The following is a 26,312-nucleotide window of genomic DNA, read 5'->3' on the forward strand; positions in this document are numbered from 1 at the left end:
AGTTTGTGTACGTTAGCAAGCTAATTGATATGAGACTATTTTACAAAACCGGGTAGTGCATATTTGAAAAGCATTTGACAAATATTTTTTTTTTATTATTCGATTAGCAGAAAAATTCATAATTCATTTTTCAGTCTGTAGTTTAATAAAAACTATATTCATATACCATGTATCAAAGTGTAATTCTGCCCGTAATCTCTGCAAATCTGTTATCTGACAAATAATTTAAAGAAATGAGATTCGATTTTATAAATAAAAACTGAGTAAAAGATGAATTTTAAGGTATACTTAACGTATAATTTGATTACAATTTCTTTATAGATAGCAAACATAAACTTGGCAGTAATTTGTGGTATAGCGGTTAGTATTTTTGGCCATTCGTTATGCGGCCACACTTGCCACCTTGTTTGCAGTAGTCTGCGCGCACTTTACATGAACGCTTGTTGGAACGGTCGTCGGAGTTTTTGTGGCCCTCTTTTGGCATTTTCTTGTGTCGTCGTACGTTAACAAAAAGAGTTTACTTGCAAAATAGTGAGTTTTGTTGGTTATCAAATTGTGAAAATCAGCAGACGCTTGATATTTCGGGCCAATTGCAATAAGGCATACATATGAAGATGCTTACTTCCATTAGTCTGTGAGATGGCGAAAATCAATAACAAAGCAAAGTAAATAAAACGCAGGCGAAAAGTGCATATACGAAAGTGCGACGACGACGAAAAAGAAGAAGAGCAAATAGCCGAAACGAGCGGCGTTTTGTAGTGTTACATGTTCTGAGTTGAGTGCAATAGCAGGCAGCTTGAAGACAGGCTCAGACACAGACTCAGGAGTTAGTTGAGTTGTTGCAATATACACACATACATACAAGTACAAGTGGATCGACGTCGGGTCGCGTCCGCAAGCCTTTTTTTCGACGTGACGTGAATTTCGTTAAGTGTACTAGTGTTAGTGTGGTAGTGTGTGTTGTTGTTCTTTTCGCTGCGTCTGCCTTTGCATTTGATTTCGGACTTTTTCATTATACTCTGCTATATATTTGATGATGCCTATGTATATATTTTAATTAATTCCAATTCTGGTTCTTTAGCTGCGAATAAGGTCAAAATAAAGCACGCAAAAGCGCTTCAATTCTGGGTATTATTATTCTGCTCTAAACAGTTTTATAAAGCGCTGCGTGTCACTGTGTGTGTGAGTGTGAGCCCGCGGGTGTGTCAGTGTGTGTGTGTGTAAACAGAATAAACGCGCGTGATTCATACCTTTAATACACGGCGACGGCAGACAGGAAAAGTCGTTGGCCAGACAGAGACAGCGAGAGACAAGAGAGTTGTCCGTCCATTGAACCGCCGACTGCGACTGCAGCAGTGGCAGCAGCAGCAACGCAATTGCTTCCTGGCAAAACGGCAACAACAACAACACCAACGACAACATGGACAAAAGTAAGTAAGATAACAAAGAAAGAAAACTAGGAGAGAGAAACATACAACAAAAAAAATACATGTTGAAAACTATAAAATTTTGTGACTTTGCTGCTGCAGTTTTTGTTTTTAGGGTGGGTCCATCGCTGCTTCTTCTTCTTAACATTTATCTATGCGTTTTGCGCTCTCCGTTTTGCACTCGCATTCGCATTGTTGGGTGTGTCACAGGGTGGGCGTTAAAAGTTTTTTTTTTTTTTTTTTCGTGTGTCGTCCAAGGACAACGTTCATTGTTGTTGTTGCTAAATGAATTGAGTTCTTATTTAAATGAGAAGCGACAAAGGACTTTTAGGATTTTCGCAATCAAAATAAAAGAAATCCAGTGAGATACAAAAACCGGTTTAACAGTTGTTCTTTGTTTTCTTTATTTTTTTTTGTATTTTACTGTTGTGTTAAATAAGAATTTCTTGATGATTTCATAAGCTTGTTTTGTGTTTTGGGTTGCGAACGTGAGGGACGCTCAAAAAGATTTACAATACTAGATCAGAGTAAAAACAAAAACCAAAAAAAGACAAAGAAAATTAACAGGTAAAAAGTTTTACCTTTTTCATGTAGTACTTTTTTTTTTTTTGTTTGGTTTAATGAGAATTTGCAGAAATTTCTCAGCACATTTGCACAATTAATCATTTCTTATTGTCAAAATGATGCTTAAAATGTTGCTAAACTTGAAATAGTGCTAAAAAATCTAATTGTTCTCTTCACAATAATATAACAGTCTGTTGCATAAATATGTGTGCGAACGTGATTATTAATTTATGGTCATAATAAATGTGCAGAAGTGTGAATTGAAGAACGAGTTTAGTTTAACTAAATTTCTCTGCAAAGTGAAATGTTTTGCTATGAAAAATGGTCTGAAATTGTTGTACACATATTATTTTCTTTTACTTTGTTATTAACTAAAGAAATAAGCAAAAAATTAAAGAGAAAATATCATTAAATTTTAAAGAAACATTTTATTTTACTTTTACTGAAAAGATGAATACTTATTTTTAACTTCAAATTAGTAGAAATTAAAGAAATATAAAAGATTAAGGTCTGCAAAATATTGAAATGAATGAACACAGTTTTTGTTATAACTTCGCGTGATTATAAATAACCGGGTTTTTACTATGTTTACTCATAGGAAAATACCATTAAATGCGGGGGAACTATTTTTGAGAAATTCAGTGGTCAAGTTTCTGCAATATTTAATCTTTTCTAATTCGCAAACAAGTTATTTTTGCTTAGGAATGGTGAATAAGAAATGTTTCTGCAATATTTAATTCTTTTCCATTTCCAAAAAAAGTATTTTTGTTGAGGAATAGTGAATAAGAAATGCTTTAAAATAGTTTACTTTGTTTTTTATTTTTATAAAAGGTCTAAAAATACAAATAAATACAAAAAATAAAATAAAATTTTTTGGAATTCTTAGGAAATATATTTTCGAGTCTTTTACTAATCAGATTTTTCCTAAATTTAATCTTTAAACATACAAAATGTGACTTATAAAATTGTGTAAAATATGCACACTTAAACAGAGACAAATTCCAAGCTGTTGAACAATAGCCGGAAAAGCGCCTTTAACATTTTGCGATAAGAAAAAGACATTTTGCATAGACTGTAACGATTGTAGTTACAGGAAAGAGAGAGGAGTCTAGGAGCGATAAGGAAAGGCAAGAGAGTAAATGCCTTAATAAATCTTGGGTTTGGTTTCTTTGTCATTTCCAAGACGGTTTCTTGCATTGTTTATTGTTGTTGTTACGTTTATTGTTGTTATTATTGTTGATGGTTTCGGAGATAATGTAGCTGATTGGTTGCACATTCATTTGATGATGATGCTCCAAGCCAACGTCCCCGCAATTCAATCATAATGTACACAACTTAGGTTTTTATTTTGGTGTATTTTCCACTGATGATTTCTTTTGATGAACTGAAATGAAATGCTTTTGTCTGGGTCGCATTTGCATGGCGAACAAAAGACGCAGCAGCTTTCTTCCGCTCTTTAAGTGATTCCATTTTGAAAACTAAAAGTGAAAAATAATAGCAATAATAACACACAAAGACGGCGAGAGAAACACAAAAACCAAGACCATTAAATGAGCTGATGACCAACAGGAAATGCCCCAAAACAAAATAAAAAACACAAACTTGAAATCTTTATTAGCTTCTTGCAGAGCTCAAAATGTGGCTTATCAAAATCAACAGCTACAACATGTGGCATATCGTTTGATAAATGAGCTTAAGGCGTTGTCGACTTTATTATTGCGGTGGGTGTGGCCAGATTATTGGCAAATTTCTTTGCTCAACTCGAGTCAACTCATTTGCCTACGAAAACTTTCAACGTATTCGAATGAATCATCAGTCATCGAGCTTTGTTTGCTGTGAGTATTATTGCATTTTTTGCATTGAGTCAGCGGCCAGTTGAATCTCTCTTTCTCTCTCTCTTTTAACTTGTTATATTTACTATATAAATAGTTGAAATAAATGCGGGTTCTTTTATTTGTTTAGCTGCCTGAAAGTGCTTATCTTATCACTGGCAAAGTTTTTTTGGAGCTACTCAACTTATCAGCATTCGTTGGCGACTATTCACAACGCATAAAACTATAGAAGAAAAATGTATCGAGTTTAAGCGACAAAACAAAATAAAAAAAAACTATGCCAAGTGCAGCCAGAGTTTATCTTGTGCAATATACAAAAGTATCTTTGTATCTGTATCTTGAGCTCGATTGTTGTTCAAGTTGTGCTGTTGTTGTGGCTGTTTTATCAGCTGATTGTTTAGGCGTCATTAATTCTGGCTGCAAACAAGCAAGAAAATGCGGGCAAAGCGTCTACCAAGTCATATAAATACTCACAGCACTCACATACACTCACACACACACACTCAAATACACTCACTCGTTGTATATCATTGAACTGATAACGCGGCAACTGAACTCAAGGCCTTGTCTTCATTGCTTCAATAGAGTGCGACTGTCGCAATTGTATAATTGAAACCCAATAAGGGAAGTAACTCTTGTTTATTCTCGTTCAATTCGAGGAATTCTTTTCAACAAATTGAGCACAGTTATTGCACTGCAAAGTAGACACTTTAAATTGCAGTTCATCGATCGACAAACTGTTATAAAAAAGTGGGTTAAATGACGCATTGAAATTCTGAAAAATTCTACAAACAAATATATAAATACTAAAGAAGAAACACTTCAAAATGCATTCAAATCAGTTTTGTATTTAAATTTAAAATTAGTATATTAAATCACTTAACTAGAAATCTTATGATTCAGCTCAAGTTAAACAAATCTTACTTTTGTTTTTTTTTAATAAAATATGAAATAATTTGCATAGCAAACACAAATGTTATTTTGGGTTAACTCAACTCGAGTCCTAAACAAACAATTTATAACCACACAATTTAATTTCCAAGTATTACTTTGTTTTGTTTGCAAATCAAATTTAAATTTAAATTAATTGAACTATTCATAGAACACCTAAAAGGCAGCATTTTTCAATCAATTACAGCTATTTTTTGAACTATATATGGGAAATTTGCATCATTATTGCAAAATTTTTTGCCTTACAATACCAATTGCGATAATTGCTTTTTCTTCTTTCTTTCTTTCTTCTTTTCTTCACATTGCTCTAAAGATTAATTTCAAATGATTGAAATAAAAGAAAATTGTTTCTCACAAATTGTAAACTTGAAAGGTAGAAAATTGAAATCAAGTTCAAAGTGAAACTTGCTGAAATATTATGAGGCAAGAAAGAAAGAAAAGAAATGTAAATTGTGTAAGAATATTAAATCACTTAAATATAAGATTTATTAAACTTAAAACAATCTAATTTATTTTTAGATATATGAAATTTTGTTTTGAATCATGAACCACAAAATTATAAACTTAAAGGTAGAAAATTGAAATCAATTTTAAAGCGAAATTTGCTGAAATATTCTGAGGCAAAGAAAGAAAGAAGAGAAATGGAAATTCTTAAAAAAAAAATCGTTTAACAATTCAAGCAAATCAGTTTTATTTATAAAGTAAGTGACAGAATATTGAATCACTTAAATATAAATCTTATTAAGTAATATGAAATAAATTGCAGAGCACAATTTTGTTTTGAATGATTTTCCATCATAAATCATAAGTTTATTAGAGCACAAACTCAAAATATTAGGTAATAGAGTCTAACAAATAAAACATCAAAAATTTAAATCAATGTCAAAGCAAGTAAAAGCATTTTCCTTTTCTTATTTTATCGAACCATATTTATAATTATTTAAATATTTACAAAATTTTAAGCACATAAACAGAAAACATACAACCAACTTTCATTGTTATTTTAGGAGAACATGAATCATAAATCAATTTCAACTGTTACAATTAAGTTTTTTATTGAAAAGGTTTCATTAAAATGAGTTAAAAAGTATTAGAAAATAGTCTTCCAAAGTTTAGCAACCCATATTTATATTATTTAAAATATAACATTTTAAGCACACAAACAGAAAACATAGAATTTGGATTTTAATTTATAAATCAATTTCAATTGCTACAATTACGTTCTTTGCACAAAATGAAGCAATTTCATATAAAATGAGTTGAAAATATGTATTTGAAAGCCATTAAAATTTAAATCAATTTCCAAGTGAGCAATGCAAAGCATTTTCTATTTCTTATTTTGGGCAACTCGCATCATAAATCATTAATTTATTACCACACAATTCAATTACAATTGCTTTCTGATGAAGGCTTCGCTTTAAGTATTTCCTAAACATTCCAGCTAAGCATTAAATCATTTAAAACGTTCCATTGTAATTGCCCATCACTTTAAAAGCGCTATCAAAAGAAAACGAATAGGAAAACTTTAGATAGGCTTTTCATTTTGTGGGAAATGCATTGCAGTTGTGGAAAATTCAATCAGCGAGTGCCTTTTGCTTGGCAGTTGACCTCTGTGTTTGGGGTGAGGCCAATTCAATCAACATGCACTATAAGCATATGTCTGTGTGTGTATAAGTGTGTATGTGTGTGTGTGCTGCCTCGTTTAGTCATTTAATTTTATGGCTGAACACTTTCCATCGTAAAGCATTTTCAATTAAACAGCAGACGCAGCAAATGTATCGAGTCGGGGGAGTAAAAGTCTAACCTTGATAATGAAAAGCATAAGCTACAGAGATGTGGGCGCATTGTTTAATATTTTTTTGTGGGCATGGCCCTGAACGAATGACAAATCACGCTTGGCCATGACTTAATCAAATTGCTTGATAACAACTGATAAGACAACTTGCTACATTCTTTTATTTTTTTTGACAATATTATCGGATCGATTTCAATGCCTTCACGGCGTGATTCATGCATTTGCCTTGTTAATTGGTCAAGTACACAAAACAACAAAAAAATAAAGAGAGGAAAAAAGGTTTCAGTTACAATATTTTGAGGCTTCTCGTTTACTTTGTTCACAATGTCAACAAAAAAAAATTGCGTTTGCTTTGCATTCGACAGTTTGACACGCAACATTTGCGGTCTCAATTATGGCGACCTTGTCCCTGAACTTTACCAATTATCCGTTACACGACAGTCACGTAAAAGGCCAAAACCCAAGCCAAGCCAAGGTCAGCAAGGTTCAAGGACGAGACAGGACGAAAGATTGGCTGAAAGTGCAATAAATTGGGTTCAAAGTGTTGCATGTGTGTCGCATATAAATGGCTAACAATGACGATTTAATATTTACAATAAAATTCGATTTATTTCTGCAGATATGCTTATCTAAAATTCTGAAACATTGAGAGCTCAATGACGGCAATTTAAATTTACTTTTAGAAATATATATCAGGAAATTTTATATCTTTTTGTAATATACAACGTTTTAGCTTCGATTTAAAATTCATTAAACGTTTTAAGTTTAATTAGAATTCATTGAATTTACTTAAATTTGTAATGCAAAGTTTGAACTTGGATTTTGGATTCAACAAAGATTTAGAATGTAATGAATATGGATTTAACTTAATAAAAACTGTATAGAAAAATCAATATTAACATTTTTAGGAACTATTTGATACAAATTTTGACTTGTAATTAAATATATTATACGGCATTTAATAGCAGGCCATTATATTTCACCTTTTAAAACAAATAATAAAACCCTTTGGAAACTATTTGAAATCAGTTTGATAGTTAAAGTTTTGACTTGAATTTAAAATTCGCAAAACTCGTAATTAATGAAATATATTTAATGGTATTTAACAGCAGACACTTTGAGAACTTATCTAATATCTCGCTGTTGAGCAAAGTTTTAACTTTAAAATTATAAAAAATTACATAAATAAAATAAATGTAATGAAAATTGATGGCAAACAACTTCAATTCAATTTATAAAATAAATATTCAAGCCTTTGGGAACTATTTGAAATCCTTTTGATTGTTCAAGTTTTGACTTGAATTTAAAATTCTAAAACAGCAATATTTTTTAAATATTTAATGGCATTCAATGGCAGACTTTTGTAATTTCCTTTTTAAATCAAAAATCTTTGAGAACTAATCTTAAATCTCGCTGAAGAGTGAAGTCTTAACTTTAACCTAAAATTCTAAAACATTAAAAGAAAAAATAATATATTTAATGAAAATTGAAGGCAAACCACTTAAATTCAATTTAAAAAATAAATATTTAGACCTTTGGGAGCTATTTGAAATCTTCCGGGATTGAATATTTCTTGAGCTTCGAAATTGCCATAAAATAATAATCATATATACATAGAATTCGCAAGTTTCTAATTGGCAACCAAAGTCACATAAAATAGGCAATGAATTCCGGCCAAGTTTGTAAACTTTTTTGCCCATTGGCATTTACAACTTGATAAAAATCAATAAGACAAATATGTTTGGCAGCAAACGAAACTTTTAAAATTGTTTTGCGCTGGCAATTTGTGAATTTAATTCACGTAAATTTGTTTTTGAATACATAGTGTATGTGTTTCCACTTTGCTGAACTTTGTTTTCATTTGAAATTTTATTTGACTTGCGCCCTCTGACCTCAGTAATAAAAAAAACGAGTTACACGCCCTTTCATGTCATTTTATACGCTTGGAAAGTAAACAAACTGAGTCTTGGAAAGTTGTTAGCATATCTCTTAGAAGTCTAGGCAAATTAAGTGTGTGTATATAGATTTATTGCTCCCAGTCACGCCCCCAACCCACCAAAAAATACAGAAAAAAAATAAAGTAAAACTCACGCAAACGCAATTTAACATTTACGGTTCACATGGCATCAGCAAAAAGTCAAAGACAGCTAAAGCCAAAAACTGATGGTTAAGCCAATTAGCATGGGATTGTTGTACAAAGAGAGAGAGAGAGGGAAAGAAAGAATGAAGGGAGATAGGGAATACATCATTATACACGCACACTCTCAGTCACACACCTACGCAAGGTGTTGGTTGTGTTTTTTTTTGTTTTTTATTCCCATTTCGAAAGGTGCTGCAGTTGATCGGGAGGCCGCACCTTGCCAATGGGGCACAAGAACCGGTTTCATGTTGCAAGAAGCAGCAGCAACAACATCGGCAGCAGCAGCTGCGTTTTGTTTGTTTGTCAAGCTCCCGGGGCAAGTTGACTGCAAATTGATTCATTTTGAATGCCCACAAGAAGAGTAAGAGTGTGTGTGTGTTCAGCTAGTGGAACTGTGGCTAACACCTTAACAAAAAAACGGGTCAGTTTGAAAGGTCAATAAATCATTCAATCATTCGCATAAAGTTCAATAATCCCAGCAATCAAATGGCAACAATCAATTAGTTAACTATTATGAAATTTACCGAAACTTTTTGCATTGTTTCATTCAAATAGTTTTGCTTCGCTTTTGTCTTTTGCATTCTTAATGAACTCTTGAATGAATCTTGAGTATTTCATTGTCTGGGAATTTAATTTTTATTCTTTTCTAAAAGATAAGTTAATTAAATATATTTGTGTGGCTCGTTTAGAAAAGTAGAGCGTGACAGAAGCTTTGAAATGTCTTTTGATTTGAATTAATTTAAAGTTTGTTCTTTGTTAATGTAATTTAAATTTACAAATTCCACTCAAAGTAATATAAAATATAATATATAATTGTTGTGGTTTGCTTAGTAAGAAACCTAGTGGGTTTCATATAGATTCATTTTTTAATCATTGTTCTTGGTTTTATATATTTAAATTTGTAATTTATTTACTCCAAAGCTTGCGCAACAATTTGGTTTCAAGTTATTTAAATTTAAAATTTATTTATAAAAATATATATATATAGTATATTTTTTAATTTTATTTTATCAATTTTTATTTTTATTTTGTACAAAAATTTGGCTTCAAATTATTCAAATTTAAAATTTATTTATAAAAATAAGTTATTTGTGTAAATTTTAAGTTTTATTTTATTAATTTCAAACATTTAACAAGAATTTCAGTAAAGATATATACATTTCAAATATATTTTAGATGAATCATTCTATGATTTTTCTTTAAGTTTTATTTTAATATTTCTTTGAAATTTTTCATTGATCAACAGCTTTGATATCATTTGTTTTTATTAAATTATTATTATTTTATATATTTTAATTAAAGAATATTTTCATGTTAACTTATTAATTCGTAGACTTGCTTATAAAGTTTTCTTCATGTTGAATGATTTCAAAATGTGTTGTCAAATGATTGTTCAGTGATTTTTCCTTGAGTTTGTTTTGAAATTTTTATTAAGTATTGAACCTCTATTAACTTTTATATTAACTCCAATACTTCAAGTGTATTACAAAATGTATTCTTTTAGGTCACATGCTGTAAATAAAAATTGCTTTATATATAGATGCTCTTCAGTTTTTCGTGCTTCATTTTATGGAGTAGATTTCCACCCACTTCGTTTCTTATTTTCAATACGTAAATTTGCATATTTTCATGGCGCTTTGACATTGAATTTGCTATTTAAGCCATGTGGAGCTTATCCATTAAAAGCTAAAGCCCCTACTCCCCCTCTTTCCCCTTCGAATCGTGTCGAGTTGACTTTGCTCTTCGTCATTTTCTTCAATTTTTGACACATTTGCACGATTTTCCAGTTGGTTTTTAATATTTTCGCTGTATTTTTCTGTTCACACGACACCGCTTCAAAGTCGAAGTCGCCTCATTTTTTCCAACGTCAGTTGTTGTTGTTGCTATTGCTGTTGTTGTTGCTGTGGTGGTAGTTTTCACCACTTAATGCTGCAACTTTTCACCATTTCTCAGCATTTAGACGAGGCGCGCCTCATTTCACAAGCAACGTTGTTGTTGTTGTTGTTGTTGTCTGCATGCTTCCCATTCTACAATGTATTATACATAAGTACAGCTCTATCTACGAGTGTGTTAGTGTGTTTGTGTATCTGTGTGTGTGCTTGTAGTGTATCTTTGTTAGCTGCCTTTTGAGCTTTGTTGTTGGGTTATTAAAGCGCACATTCAGATGCGATGTATGGCCAAAAGAGTGAAAAGCAAAACGCTCGAAAAGAAAGAGGAATAAAACAAAAAAGAAAAAGCAAAAAACCACATTAAAGGTTCATTTGTTTGACTTTGGCTTTTGAGCCGTCGCGTAGGTTAAACTGTAACTGAAATACGGCCGTGTTGGCCCAGTTACAAATTGGCGGATACTCAAAGAGACGTCGACGACGACGTCGACTTTGACGTCTGCCTCGATGAGCAATGCTTGCAGCACTTTTGCCACTTCTTTGCCACTAGTCTGCTCTCGTTCTCTCTCTCGCTCTCTCTCTCTCTCTGTCACTCTGTTTGGACTTGTGCAACTTTTAATGCTGTCTGCAAATAAAGTGAAATTATTATGTGCGACACAAAAGCAGCTTTAGATTGCTTTTTTAGCTGCTGCCAACTTCAACGTTGGTGGCAAAACCAGCCACAAATGAAAAGCTTTCGACTCCGAGTCGCACGACATTTAACAGCCACGCCGCGTCTTAATTGTTCATTATCAATACTACTACGAGTTGGCATCCATTAGCTATTACACGTCGCTAAACAGCTTAAAGGCTCTATAGACAGCAAGTCAAGCCATTCATTTGATCTGCTCTATGACAATTTCATTCTACTCCATCTCTTATTCTCTCTCTTCTCATTCATTCAGACGTCATTTATTAGGCCTTTGCTCGTTCGGCCATAAAAGAAGACCAAACATTATTGACCCATATAAAGTACAACGCATTTACTGATAGTCCTAATAACATCACGTATCATTGGCATTTATTTGCTTTTCAAATACCCTGTAATAGTCCAAGAATGGGAAGTATTCTGATTATACTATTTAAGTGTCAGAATAAGAAAGTAAATTTAGTTTAACTTATATTATTCTGACTTTAAGAAATTATTTAAGTAATAGCAGAAAAATAGACAACTAGATTAAATATTAAATTGGAAATTAAAATATATTTATATTTAACCTAATAATACGTCAAACTAATATTTAAGTGAGTTCTATTCAAAGGGCGATTTGGTATATTTTATTTACTTTAAAAGTTTTAATTAACATTTTAATTTTCTACTTTAACTAGAGATCAATAAATATCAAACCGGAAAAATGTAAAATTCTTTTATTCGTATACATTTTTGATATATTTAATTTTCTTCTTAATGTATAGCTATTTATTTTTAAAATTAAATCCATAAAAATATAAAATTTCAACCGTATTTGAGGTATATTTTATTTACTTTTAATTTTTATTTAATCTCGCAAATTGGATCCATATTGCAATTTATTTACATTTTTTTTTTGTCAAATTTTTCTTTTGATTTTTAAAATATACTTTACTCAACATAGAAACAGTATTTAAAATTGGGGTTCGACTTAAATGTTTGGTATATTCAATATAATATTTTGTTATATTTTTTGGAGCTTTAAAATATACTAAATTAAATACCTCAACAGTATTTAAAATAGTTTTGGTATATTCAACATAATTTTTGGTATATTCAACATAATTGTTTCTGATATTTTGTATTGGATCTTTAATATATAGTACATTAAATACCGAAAAAGTATTTGAATTGAATTCTATTTAAATTTTCGGTATTCAACATATTTTTTACTTCATTAAATACCGAAACAGTATTTAAAATTGTTGTCAACTTAAATTTTTGGTATATTCAATAAACTTCAAAGTTTAAGCTTCCTTCCCTGTTTTTATTCAACTGACTTTGCAGGGTATTTTTAAGATACAGCTCACTTGATATTATCTTCTTTCCCTGTTCATTTTTTTTGTTTGTTGTACTTTTCACTTCTTGTCAGTTGACAATGTTGTAACGCAGTTTCGTTGCGGTTGCCGGCTTTCAATCTATTCCACCTCCTCCTTCTTGACACGGCTCTGCTAAGCCAATAAACGTTTCTATTTGTGGCTCAGTTTGGGCCACTTTTGAGTAGCGCTGACTCTGTAAAAATGAAACAAACACAGACACATCTCATATAAGTCAATGAGTCAATCGTGCGGGGGCAGCAACCTCAAATGCCAAATACGGATGGTGTTTGTGTTGTTGCTGTTGTAGTTGTAGTTGTTATTTAAATTGGTTCGAAGGCAGGCAAGCCAAGCAAAATGTGACGAGCTTTTGGAGAGCAACAACGCTCAAAAGTAATTATGGTACCGGTATTGTGATTGTTGTTATTATTATTGTTGTTGTTGCATGTATAACGCGCTATATATGAAGTGTTGCCCATGGCATTGTTGTCAATATGCGTCATGACATATTGTTTTGTTTTGTGTTGTGTGTTTTTTTTTTGTTTTTGCCTTTTTGCGGTATATAGAGGGAAGTCGACAATAAACGACGGTGAATTGCGCTACGTGTGAATTGCGGACTTAAATAGTCATAATGAATACACAACTACTAGATGGGTGAAGCAAGATTATCAAGATATCTCTCATCTTAACTAAAAATGTAGCTTAAGCTGAGCTTAACTTATGTCTTCCGATTAAGCGAGGGAAATAATGAAAACTTTGTAGTTACATTCGGTTAAGAATAGAATCTGAAATTTTAATTTCTACTAATATTATATTGAATACTTCAACAAATTTCATAATAACGAATCATTGAACATTTCTGTACTTGAGTTAAATTAAACTCTTACTCAAATTCTATATGCGATATGCAATCTCAAGTGTCGTATATTTCGATAGCAGATGTACAAACAAAGTAATATTCATTTAGCAATTTAAAATAAATATCTTTATAAAAGCAAATAAATTGGTCACAAAACGTGTACTTTCTTTGGTAGGAAGTATGGATATAAAACAATTACTCATCATATCAAATACTGAGGTACAAAGCCAAATGACATCACTGCAATGAATGAACAAACGAAAATAAAAAGCTAAATCTCGCGTCACAATTATATGATAAGAATTATGAACGATAGTGAATGAAAATAGCATTCGGAGGTTAAATAATTCAATTGACATGGTCAACAGTGGGAGCGAAAAAGTAGTAACCCAATTTGCAACGCCTAGTTATATTAAACATTCCCACTCCGTGCGTAGCTCGACCCAAAAATGGGTGACAAAGAGCGTGTCATGTAACTTTTACTTTTTAAGCATTTTTATTTTACGGTTTTACGGTTTTTCAAACAATATGTGAACGTCACGTAGCCAAAAGTGATGGATGGGAGAAGAGTTGCGAGGAGAATTGCGCAATCGGGGGGAGGCGGACAATTGTAAATATTTGCACTTGGACAGCGTGCCATTAAAAATGCGCGTGTCCCATATAAGGTTACCCCATTGGCTTACTAACTCTATAGACAAAAACACTCTCGCTCTCTCTATCTAGCTTTTAATTCTCTTACTTATTCAATTCATTTCTCTCTTTTGCAGCAATCTGTGCAATAGTGGAATACGAGTATGCAGCTAAGGAGCCAGATGAGCTGGATCTACAGAAGGGTGCCATCATACATCGCATCAAGCAGATGCCCGGCGGTTGGTGGCAGGGCACTCTCAAGGCCAACGGCGTTACGGGCATGTTTCCAGATAATTTTGTGCGCGTCTTGGAGCCGAGCAGCAATGGCAACCACAGCGATGACAGTGCGGCGGTGCAGCTCAGGTTGGTGACGCAATACTGCACAAACACAAAAATCACTAAAAACACTAAAACACAGCCCCAAATGACACTAGCTGAAAATAGTGATTTCATTTTATTGCATTCGGAAATGATATTTTGCTGCTGGCAAACGAGTTTTAGCTGCAGCTGATAATAAAATTCCCTTGTGAAAGAATTTAATTGAAAATTGGATTGTGAAATGCGTTTTTATGAAATATAAGAAAAATAGTTGATAGATTTTAAAAAGAAAAGAAGCTTTGTTCAAAAACTTGAATTGAAGCACATTAAAGCTTTTTTAAATTTTTATGAAATATAAAAAAAATAGTTGCTAGATTTTAAAAACAAAATAAGCTTTGCTCTAAAACTTCAACTGAAGCACATTAAAGCTTTTTTAATAATTTACAGATTTTAAAGTAGAATTTACTTACTACATAAACTCTTTTAACATAAAAATATTTAATTGCATAGCTACATAAAAGTCTAATGAATGTGCCATATAAAGCTATCAAGAGATTAAAGTTGATTAAAGCTTTCATAGCTATCAATAGCTCTTATAATATTATTATATTCACATACAATAATTTTTTTTGTGCGTCAGAATTTTATGGTACTTATATAAAAGAGGCAAGTTATATTACATTTTTAGTCCAGGACTGTTATTAAAGCTCATTAAAGCTTTCACAGTACATTGACAGCTCTTGCACTAAACATAATTTCTACCTTCTATATTTTTCAAGCTTTTTCATAATATTACTAAAGAAGTGAAGCTTTCATAATAAATTAAAAGCTCTTACACCAAACATAATTTCTACCTTCTATATTTTTCAAACTTTTTCATAATATTACTAAAGAAGTAAATTGAAATACATTTTTTTAAAATCCTATTAAAGAAGTATTCTAAATTTTTGCCATTAATATTATTTTATAATGAGCCATTATCATTAACGAAGCCCTTGAAAACTTTGAATCATTATTCTTATCACCATAAAAACTGAAAGCTCAATAAATCGAGTCAAATTACAAACTGCGGTTGCCATCTGCTACAGCTAAACATTCGTACTTACACTTGGCACATTTATTAGCGAACTAATTGGAATTTTTCAGCTGTTGTCATTTTTCGTAATCAATTGCAAGAGTTCTCGTACTCGCCGCTCTCTATCACATTTGCCACTCTCTTTAAGCGAAATACTTATGATTTGAACTCTCTTCTTTATTTTTTCGTTTTTGTTTTTGTTTGTGTGCGTTTGGCATTTTTGCTCTCAGGGAGAAATCAGCGACATCGAATCGCCGCTGTAAAGTCATCTACAGTTACACACAAGTCAACGACGACGAACTGACGCTGGCCGTGGGTGATGTCATTGAATTCCTAGGGGAGGTATGTAAAATATATATGTATATACTTTGGCCACAGACCGCACACACATACATATGTATGTGTGAGTGCCCACAACCCCCATTTAACCTCTTGCCAATAACTAACAACTATAGTGTGATGAAAATAACAGAGAATATGAAACTTATTTTGCTTATTCTTCTTCATTTTTCTTTTTTGTTCGCTTTACTCTCTGTGCGGCTTTTGTGCGAATCGCTTGGCATTTAGGTCGAGGAAGGCTGGTGGCGCGGACGTTTGCGCAGCAAAGTTGGCGTTTTTCCTTCAAATTTTGTGCAACATATCGAACCGTCACCGATATTGGCCTCCAAACGGCCGCCAACGATTGGTGCAACGGTCACGACGTCAGCGCTGACAGCCAAGGCGTCCAATATTGCAACAGCAACAACGCCAGCAGCGGCGGCAACCACAACAACAACAGCAGCAACAGCTGCTCCTGCGGCAGCAGCAACAACAACGAAACAGCAAACTAAAAGTAGAGTCACGGCATCAACAGTGGATGCAACAACAGCAGCAGCAGCAGCGGCGGCGGCTGCGGCAGCTGCCACAGCTGCGGTGCCAACGTTACCACCGAAGCCGCAACGCGACTATTGCCGCGTCGAGTTTCCCTATGCGCCGCAGAACGATGATGAGCTCGAGCTCAAAGTGGACGACATCATCAGTGTCATCAGCATGGAGCTGCCCGATAAGGGCTGGTGGAAGGGTGAACTTCGTGGCAAAGTGGGCGTGTTTCCCGACAACTTTGTCAAGCTGCTTGCGCCCTCCGATGGTAAGTGAACAAACAACAACAACAACTACGTATTAATTTTCCCATTTATTTATGCTCACTCACATGAATGCACACTCACACACACAACCACACACATCTTCTCGCTAGTGAGTTTTGATTTGATCTCGTGTCAATTCATCAAATTCGCATCGTCTGCATCGTCGCCTCATTTTTTAATTGGTTGTGTCGCCAGTTTTGCATTGTGCAAAATGTCAATATTAGTTGTGTTGACTAATTGAATTCATTTTAAAAAGTGTTTCCCCTTTCCTGAACCGTGTGCAGTTAACTCAATGGTACACTTTATCACACCTTAGATAAGATTGCTCAATTTCAAGGAAAGCAAAGCTATCTTGCACCTCGATATGCGGCTAAGCAGAGAGCTTAGTCTAGTCGATAGCTGCAATTGATTCACAACATTGAATTCATTTTATTGGGAAATTAGTGTTTTACGTGTAATTTTAACCAAGAATCTAAGAAAGAAACCATTTTAAACTAATTTTTTGAAAAAATTTGTTTAAGAATACTTTGCAGAATAATTTAAAGTGATACCAACAACGAATTTATCAACGTAGTTGTGATAGATATAGTGAAATTTAAGAACTGTATGTTTAATTTGTTTTTATTTTGTGTGAAAGTAATAATATACTATATAATATATAATATAATATAATATATATGTATAAAAAAAATACCAATTTATTCCAAAAAGAACATCGTCAAATAATACCAATTTATACCAAAAACTACATCTTCAAAAAATACCAATTTATACTAAAAACAATATCTTCAAGTAATACCAATTTGAACCAAAAACTACATCTTCAAAGAATACCAATTTATACCAAAAACTACATGTTAAAGTAATACAAATTTATACCATCTTCAAAAAATACCAATTTATACCAAAAGTTACACTTGGTATTCAAAAGAAAATTCTTTGTAAGTAAATCTATCAAGTTTGCAGTAGGACAACTTTTTCAAACACAATCTGAAGCATTATTAATAGTAAAGCATTAAGTGAATTTCTTAATACTTAATTATAAACTCATTACTTGAGATGAGTAGTTGCAATAGTGCACTCAGTAAGAACAACTTTAAAGTGTTTCTAACGTCAATGTTCTAGAATCTAAATTGTCAATTTATAAGCTGATAAGCTTTCGCCTATATACTTGTATTTCCGTCTTGGTGGGATTATAGTTTATTTACAGATTGTGTATGTTATGAAATTGTAACTTTTGGACTTCCCAACACACACTCAAAAGAAATATTTCCTATGCATTACACTGAATGCACTCTAAGAATCACACACACCACATCACTTCACATCACATCACATCAGTTCACTTCACATCACGCAGACAACATCCAGACAATTCACAATTGATTTCTTCAAGATTATAATGCCCGAGTCATGCAATGCAACATCCCATTTTGAACGTGCCATATAGTAATCGCCTCATCGTCATCGCCATCGACATATCGATTTATATTTATGTTGATTATTACTTGCATTTTGTTGAACGACTTTTATTGGCATTTTGTTTACGTTTCACTATCGCTCTTATGACTCTTTTCTCTCATTTTATTTACTTTATATCTTGATTTGTTGTCGTTTTTCTTTCTCCTCTTACTCTTGTATGCATATTGTATTGTATTGTACATATCTCTATATACGTATACTACCTATATGACTTGATGTCTCTCGTTGTCTCTCTGTGTAATTTTCCTCTACACTTTTCTCCTTCTTTTCTTCTTCTACTACTACTGCTCCACTGCTCCCCCACTCCTCGCTCCTCTCCACAATATTTCGTGTGTAATAAAAAAAAACTCTTCATTGCAACGACAACGACGGCAACAACTACAACAAACACATGCACACACTCTCCACTCTTTGACTCTCCACACTCTCCATACTCTCTACTCCACAATCCACACTCCTCACACTTTTGGACTCCTCACACTCTTTACTCCTCACACACTTTTGACTCCACACCACCAACCAAAACAACAACAACAACCACAACACTGTGTGCACCGATGTTCCGGCAGCGCCTCTGCCACCGCCGCCACGTCCCCGGCCACGATCACGCTATGGCATTGGGGGACCGCAACGCGGCGGCTCTTTCGAGTTCTTGGGCGCTCGTATGGCCAGCTTTATCACCACGATTTGTATGTAAACGAGTTTTTCCAGTGAAACAACAAAAACGACGACGACCCAGGCAGCTACCAACAACAACAACAGCAGCAAATGGCAGCGCCTGAGGCTTAGTTTTTCTTTCTTTTCTTTTTTTTTCGTTTTCTTTCATTCGTTTTTGGCCAGTTTTCATTTTCCTTTCTCCTCCGGGTGCGCCCCCGGGAGGGGCGTGAAATGGAAAATTTGCTTTGGCTTTGGCTTTTTGGCCATGTTCATAATTTCTATGATTTATTTTCTGTTTTCATTATTACACTCGCATTTATTCGGCTTTCTTTGGCGCCGGCTACAAAAAAAAATTGCTCTCTAAAATTTTGTTGGCGTCTGCTCTGGCGAGAAAAGTCTCGGGAAATCGCACAAATGAAGCTGCTTGGCGTCGATTTCCTTTGCAATTGCAATTGCAATTGCGGTTTCGCTATTTGTAGTTTTTTTTTGCTTTTAGTTATCATTTTGCATGGCGAATAAAAACTAGTTTTTCATTTGGTTGTTTACATTTATTATGATCGTTTCTGCCTTCTAGCGTTTTTTTTCTTTTTAGCGGTTTCTGCGCGTTTCGTGCGCTGTTTTAAACGCTTGACAGTCGCTTGACTTAGTTTTGCTTGCTTTCATTTTACGCATTTTACTTTTCGTTTTTTATTTTTTTGCATATTGACATTCATGTTGACTCAAATGTTGTTGATCTGAGTTGTGTTGCATACTTTGCGGTTGTGATTTTAAATAAATATTTACCGGAGAGTCTGTTTGCATTTAATTGTTGACTTTGCATTGCTTATTTTGCGGTTTATGCACATTCAAGCGGCTCTATAATTTAAACGTGCAGCTTGAACGCCTCAACAAAACTCCATTTATACGTAGTTTCCATTAACGTTTGCAACGCTTTTTTTTCTCCTCTCTCTCTCTCTGGCATAATCACATAAATTATCAGCTTACAACTTTATCGAGCATGGGTTTATCTGCATTCTATTTGAACTGTAATCATATAAAGTATTGAGAGGCAATTTTCAAGTCTTGAAAAACTGTAATTTTTATTAATCAATAATAATAGCATTTGTAACTTTAAATTTTGAAGAATCATCAGCCAACTCTTTTCGTTTAAATATCTTAAAAGTTAAGGATAACATTTCATTAACAAATACTTAAAGTTTATAAACCTAATACGCAATTTTCGAGTGCTGAAATAATTTAAATTTTTAATAATAGTAATAGAATATCTGTAACTGTGCAATTTTAAACTCATTTCCATTGGAATGTCTCAAAAGTCAAGGAAAACACTCCATCAACAATACTTAAATTTGTACTCTGCAGATCTCTTATATTTATTAACATAATGAAACATTTTCGAGTGTTGAAACAGTTAATTTTTTAATTATAAATAATACATTGTATTTATAAAATTATGAGCACTCACTTTTAATTTAAATACTTCATATTTTTAAAGAAAATATTTTATTGAAAATACTTAATTATTTTATGTGCAGATCTCTTATATTTATAAACATTATAATAGAAAACTTTAAAACCGAAATAATTAAAACATATTACATAAAGTTGGTACAATATTTTTACACTAAGTTCTATCATCATAAATTCAAAACTTGAGTAAAATATTTAACATTCTAGCCAATCCTGGAATTGTCAATAATCAATGCTGATGTAATTTATGTAGAGTAAAGAGTATTTCGCATTCGTTGCACTAAATTCGACGTGCATATAAATCAAATTTTTACGAGCTGTGCTTTTGCTATTGCCTTTTGTCAACGTCGCAGTTCCACAGTCGCAGAAACAAAAACAACAACAAAGACAAAAACACCTTCGACACAAAAACCACAAGAATAACAACAACAACGAAGTTGAGCAGTAATATTAAAATATAAATATCAGTTGTTGTAACTGGTTTTTTCTGCTACGTTTATTGTTTTTTGTTGCTGTTAATACAAAATATTTGTGTCTTGCTCTTTTGTTATGCTTCTCTTTGGCGCTCTCTTAGCTCATTATTAGGCTAAGGTTAATGATCATCGTGGTTAGCATTAAGTTTTGCTTGTTATGATGAGCTGAACTTCATTATGGGCGCACATTAGCGGCGATTATCAAGAGACGAGCCCCGAACACAACAAAAGCGCGCTTCGCTTGTTGTTTCCCCTCTGTCCCCCTCTTATTCCCACTGTCTGCTGCTCCATTGTCTTAGCAAATGTTGCCAGAGAGCGCAACTCAAGTGTCTCTCTCTGACTCTCACTTCATTCTCCCTCTCTCTTGGTATTTGTGTTTCTCGTTCGTACCTTTGCCAGCAATTTTGTTTACCTTTTTGGCTCAGTACGTTTTGATTTCTTGACCATTTACGTTATTGAAAACATTTTTGGTGCGGCAGACAAAGTTTTTTTTGTGGTTCTTCTCTCGGTATCGTTGTTGTTCTTTCTTTCTTATTTTGTTCATTATTTATTATTTCGCTTTGGTGGTGCGTGTGCTACAATTACCGTTCTTGCGGTTCTCTTTCACGGCTTTTTGCCAACTGCAATTGCACATTACACATTTGCCACATGGCCCACAAAAAAGTAAAGAAAAAGAAAAAGAGTTTACATTCACTAATTGGCAAACGCAGTGTTGGGACTCTTCAGAGTTGTCGCCTAAACATATAATTATCAAATACAGACGTGTGTGAGTGTATGTGTGTGTGTGTGATTAATGATTAAATTGTTAAGAGCTGAAAAAGTTAAAACGCAACGCAGTCATCATTAAATTAAAACGGGCAACCCAAGTTTGTTGCCTAAGTCTTTCGTTTTGTGATTGTGTACGCATCGGCTCGACTTGAGTCGCTTCGGTTTTGCCTGCTGGCAACAACAAAAATGACAACACTCAATTACTCAATACTTAAAAACATAAAAAATAAATAGATAAAAATATATATATGTATTAAATTCCAATTCGCGCGCCACATTCAAAATTGTTGTTGTTGCTTTTGCTTGTTTGTCATTTGGCAGCAGTGAAAGTCGTTGGCGCATTCGTTTTTCTTTCTTTTTTTTTGTGGTGTTGTTGCCATTTTTGCAATTATCAACGGCTTTGGCCAACTTGTCTATTCTATGGCAAACTTTATGTTGGCTTTTGTTGTCAGTTGGCCATTTGCTGTCTTTCTGTCTCTCTGTTTTGTTGTGATTTGTTGTTATTTCATTCACTTGACCTTTACACATTTAAACGTTACTCAATCACTGTTGTTTGCTTTGATTTCTATTGCCATCACCATTTATTGGCGTTTATTTATGTGTGTCTATGTCTGCATGCGCCTGTCGTTTGCTCTTTTGTCGCTTCGTGTCATAGAGATGGCAGAGAAACGGGAATGGGATTGGGAATGGGGCGTGTCGATGATAGCACGAACAGAATGAGTTTGCAAATATGGCATTTGCTTGAGAGACGCAGTGCTTATGATGTTCAGATGCGAGAGAGCTTACAGGAAATGGCAAGAAATTTGTTGTAGTAATAATCGTAGGAAACATTATGAAAATGTTGAGGTCATTATGATGAAGAAAAAACTAATTAAATTTGTTTATAATGGGTTTATTCATTTGGAGTGGTATTAGACAATCGTATGTAATATATTTAAAAATGATGTAATATATCGAAAAAATGAATGCAGAATAAAAAATCTTACCATTTTATAATAAGTTAGCGTGTAAATTCATTTTAAAATAATAACAAATGAATTTTAAAGAATAGAAGCAGAATATAAAAGAAAATTAAGTTTAACTGAATCACTTCGATCCCTAATAAACGTTATAACTATAGATTATCAAGATTATATATTTATTTTTATTTTTTTGTGTGGCATTAAGAATAAGAAGAATATATTCTTCAAAAATTAGTTGAACACAACCACATTAGTTACATTTCAACGAAAATAATTTTGAGTTTTCAGAATTTCCTGAATGGGAAATACGAATTTAAAATCAAAGTATTGTTATAGGTTTATCTATCTATAGATTATCAAGAATATATTTACTTTTTTTATTTTAGTTCGACATTAAATTAAGAAGAATAAAATCTGACTCACATCAAAAACTAATAAACACATTGGTTACTTTATTTTAAGGAAATTAATTGAGAATAAGTTTTCAATTCTCTGTCAGTTTTTCCTAAATAAGTATTCCGAATCTCAGTATTGTTATCAGTTTATTTATCTATAAATCATCAAGATTATATTAAATCATTTATTCATTTTAGTTTGACATAAGTTTAACTAAATTATTTGTTATTTAGTTTTAGGGAAATTAATTGGGGTAAAGTGTTTAATGCTCCAACAGTTTTTACTGAATGGGAAATTAGTATCCAGAGTCTCACAATTGTTATACGTTTATCAATCTATAAATTATGAAGATTATAGTTAATGATTTAGTGGTTTTAGGTTGACATTATATAGATCAAATTAAGCAGAATAAATTCTACCTAAAAATTGGTTTGACTAAATCAATCGTTACTTTATTTTAGGAACGGTAATGAGGATTAGGTTTTCAATTCTTTCTTTTCCTGTATACAAATAAGTATTTAAAGTCTCAGTATTCTCTATAGATTAGCAACATTATATTTGACTACACTTTAGTTGTATATATTTCCTATTCCTTAGTTGTGTTTATTCATTGTAAATGTCGTGACACGCTGTCGTCGCTTGTAGCTCAGTTGTAGCTTGTGTTTTGTGTTGTGTCGCTTGCATTTTACGTTAACGCTCCTACGCTTGCGCTTTTGTTTGATTTCCATGTTAATTTATTGACATTTGGCAACAGTTGAGCAGCAGCGAAACTAGTTTGTTGTTTGCATTAACTCTCAGCTCAGCTCTCAACTCAGCTGTTGTCATTCTTAGCGTTAGTCACGCCAACAACAAAAAAAAAAAACAGTGCTCGAAGTGCGCGCGACGTGCTCATCATTTAATAATAAACACAACTTGGCTGAGCTCAACTCAAGACGCAAGTCTTCAATCGACTTGAGTTGAGGAACTTGAGCTTGTGAAGTGTGCGTAGTGTAATTGTTAAAAGAAAAAAGCGCAACCCACACACACACACCCAGCGATTAAAAATACCAAAATGCCATTGTTTACGATATTAACTATGCGTTTCTCTCTTTCTTTCTCTTTCTCTGTGCCCTTTTTGCAGTCGCGCCCATTAACGAACCAGCCGCAGTAACCACGCAGCAGCAGTCACAGCGCAAGATCAGCAACACGAGCCACATGACCACAACGAATGCCAACAACAGCAGCAGCAGCAGCTCGACCACCACGACGGTGACGCAGCAGCAGCAGCAACAACAAAGCAGTGCTTCAACCACATCGAAGGTTTACATCAAGAAGACGAGCAACAACAGCAGCAGCTCGTCGACATCGGCGGGACGCAAAGAGAGTTTCGGATCGCGCGATTCCCTCAATGATATACTCAGCGAAACGGGATTGCCCATCGGCACTGTGGCCGCCCAGCGTAAATCGTTGGAGAACAAGAACCTGGATCTAAGCAAACTGCCCGGCAACAAGCAAAGCAGCAACACAACCTCAACAGCAACAACAATAACAACAGCAACATCAGCAACAACTAACAATACTTCAACGTATGCAGAACTGCGCAAGAGCCTGGACAATATGGATGAAAAGATCAAGTCACCGCCACCGCCGGTGCTTGGCAAAAAGCCCAGTGTGCCGCTTAAGAAAACGCCCACGGGCAATGTCACAGGTTAGGCTATAAATTGTAAAATTTATTTATGACGTCGTCTGTGGGCTAGCTATAAATAAAGCCAGACTCCCGATAAGACGATGCATGACTCGATATATTCATCGACCACAAGCGACGCAATTCGAGCGAATTCAACACTCAATCATAGTACTAAACTGCTTTCAATTTCATTTTTCAGGTCACATTCTGAGCGGTGGCATTAAGAAAAAGAGCGGAGCGGACAGCAAACTAACCAGCGCCATGTCGCATGATGTTTCCGATGGTTTGGCTGGCAGTAAATTGATTGGAGGACAATTGCCGGATGCTGGAGTTGCAGGCAATGTGGTGATGCGACGTGCTGCAACAATTGCTGTGGAGGACACGGACTTTGATCGCGTGGAACGCGGTTCGATACTGCAGGATATGCGTGCTGGTCGCGTCAAGGCGCCTAAACGTCGTCCGCCCTCGGCGGCAATCAATGTGCTCGGCGAGAGCAACAACAATTCGGTGTATGTCAATGGCAGCGGCATGGCGAGCAGTGCCAGTGAGCTGAGCGAAGATGGTGGCCAAGGCAAGCAGGCGACTGCTTCCTCGGATGACAATTCAACGGGCGAGGAGCCGCAGTTGGTGAAGCCCAAGCCAAGGGATTGGGAGAAGCAAAAGGCGCCGTGGATGGAGGAGTTGAAGGCTTCGCAAGTGGGACGCAAGAAGACCTCACCGAATGTGGAGCCACGTGGTGGCGCTGTCTCTGTGGCTGAGCGCACTTCCAAGCTGTTTGCCAGCGAACAGGTGACGGCGACATCCAGTGTGTTTACCACCAGCGCCACCAGCAGCACCACTAACAACACCACAACTAGCAGCAACAGTAGCAGCAGCACGAGCAATGCGACAACAGCAACACGTGTGCAATCGAGTGCGGTGACCTCTTCGAGCATTATGCAACAGTCGATGATTGTGGAGAGCAGCAGCAGCAGCAGCAGCCAAAGGAAAGAGTCCAACAGCAGCAGCAGCAGCAGTCAAATCATCAGCACCAGCAACAGCAATCACAACGATGCCATCATGTCAAAGAGTATGTCAGCAGCCAAGCTGACAAACCCAACAGCAGCAGCAGCTCCAACACCAGCTTCGGCAGCTGCCAGCAGCGATGAGGAGTCACGTGTGGTGCGACCAAACAGTCTGTCGATACGCAATCGCAGCGTTTCGCCGCTCGTGAAGACCACGAACGAGAAGAGCAACAATCTGAGTGCTCACGATGGTTCAACTCAAATGCAAAACAATCATCATCAGGCAGCAGGAGCAGCAGGAGCAGGAGCAGAGTCAACGCCACGAGTGCAACAGCTCGAGGGTCGTGTGGACAAGTTGGAGGCGATGGTGCTGACGCAACAGCGCACGATCGAGGAGCTTGTGCGAACGCTGCGCGAGGAGACGGAGCGTGTGAAGGTGCTGCGAGGCGAACTGGATAAATATGCGCAGTGCGTGACGCAAGTTTGAAGCAACAACAACAACAACTAACAACTACACACAACGAGTTCAACTCAGTTTCCACCCCTTCACCTCCTCCTACCTATTTTTTCATACATAGTTCATAGTCGTGCTTGCACTTTGATTATTGTTTTTGTTGTGGCCCGCTTAGCTGTGCGATTAGATTTCTGTAGTTAAAGTCAATTTTAGCTAGCTTTAATCTATATCTATATCTATATATTTGTATCTAGTATATATGGTTTCTCCCAAAAACATTCCAATGCTTGTCAAACTGTGTGCGGCAAACCAAGACAATCCCAACATACTTTATAT

At 34.6% G+C, this 26,312-nt stretch overlaps 1 protein-coding gene across 4 annotated transcripts; it reads left to right on the forward strand.

Annotated features, from left to right (window-relative positions):
• Nucleotides 1-412: 412 nt before the first annotated feature.
• On the forward strand, nucleotides 413-26,034 carry LOC133835607 (uncharacterized). Of its 4 annotated transcripts, none has more exons than XM_062265617.1 (8): nucleotides 413-531; nucleotides 1,082-1,430; nucleotides 14,268-14,493; nucleotides 15,754-15,865; nucleotides 16,091-16,649; nucleotides 18,699-18,818; nucleotides 23,973-24,539; nucleotides 24,718-26,034. In XM_062265617.1, exons 2-8 carry the CDS (start codon nucleotides 1,421-1,423, stop codon nucleotides 26,007-26,009), a joined length of 2,886 nt encoding a protein of 961 aa, XP_062121601.1. In that variant the 5' UTR covers nucleotides 413-531; nucleotides 1,082-1,420; the 3' UTR covers nucleotides 26,010-26,034. The 4 variants fall into 4 exon arrangements, with proteins under 4 accessions (XP_062121601.1, XP_062121600.1, XP_062121603.1 ...); XM_062265616.1 differs by having other exon boundaries at nucleotides 415-665; XM_062265618.1 differs by having other exon boundaries at nucleotides 483-498.
• The last annotated feature ends 278 nt before the right edge of the window (nucleotides 26,035-26,312 follow it).

This window comes from Drosophila sulfurigaster, chromosome 2R (assembly GCF_023558435.1).
Source record: "Drosophila sulfurigaster albostrigata strain 15112-1811.04 chromosome 2R, ASM2355843v2, whole genome shotgun sequence".
Taxonomy (NCBI): Eukaryota; Metazoa; Arthropoda; class Insecta; order Diptera; family Drosophilidae; genus Drosophila; species Drosophila sulfurigaster.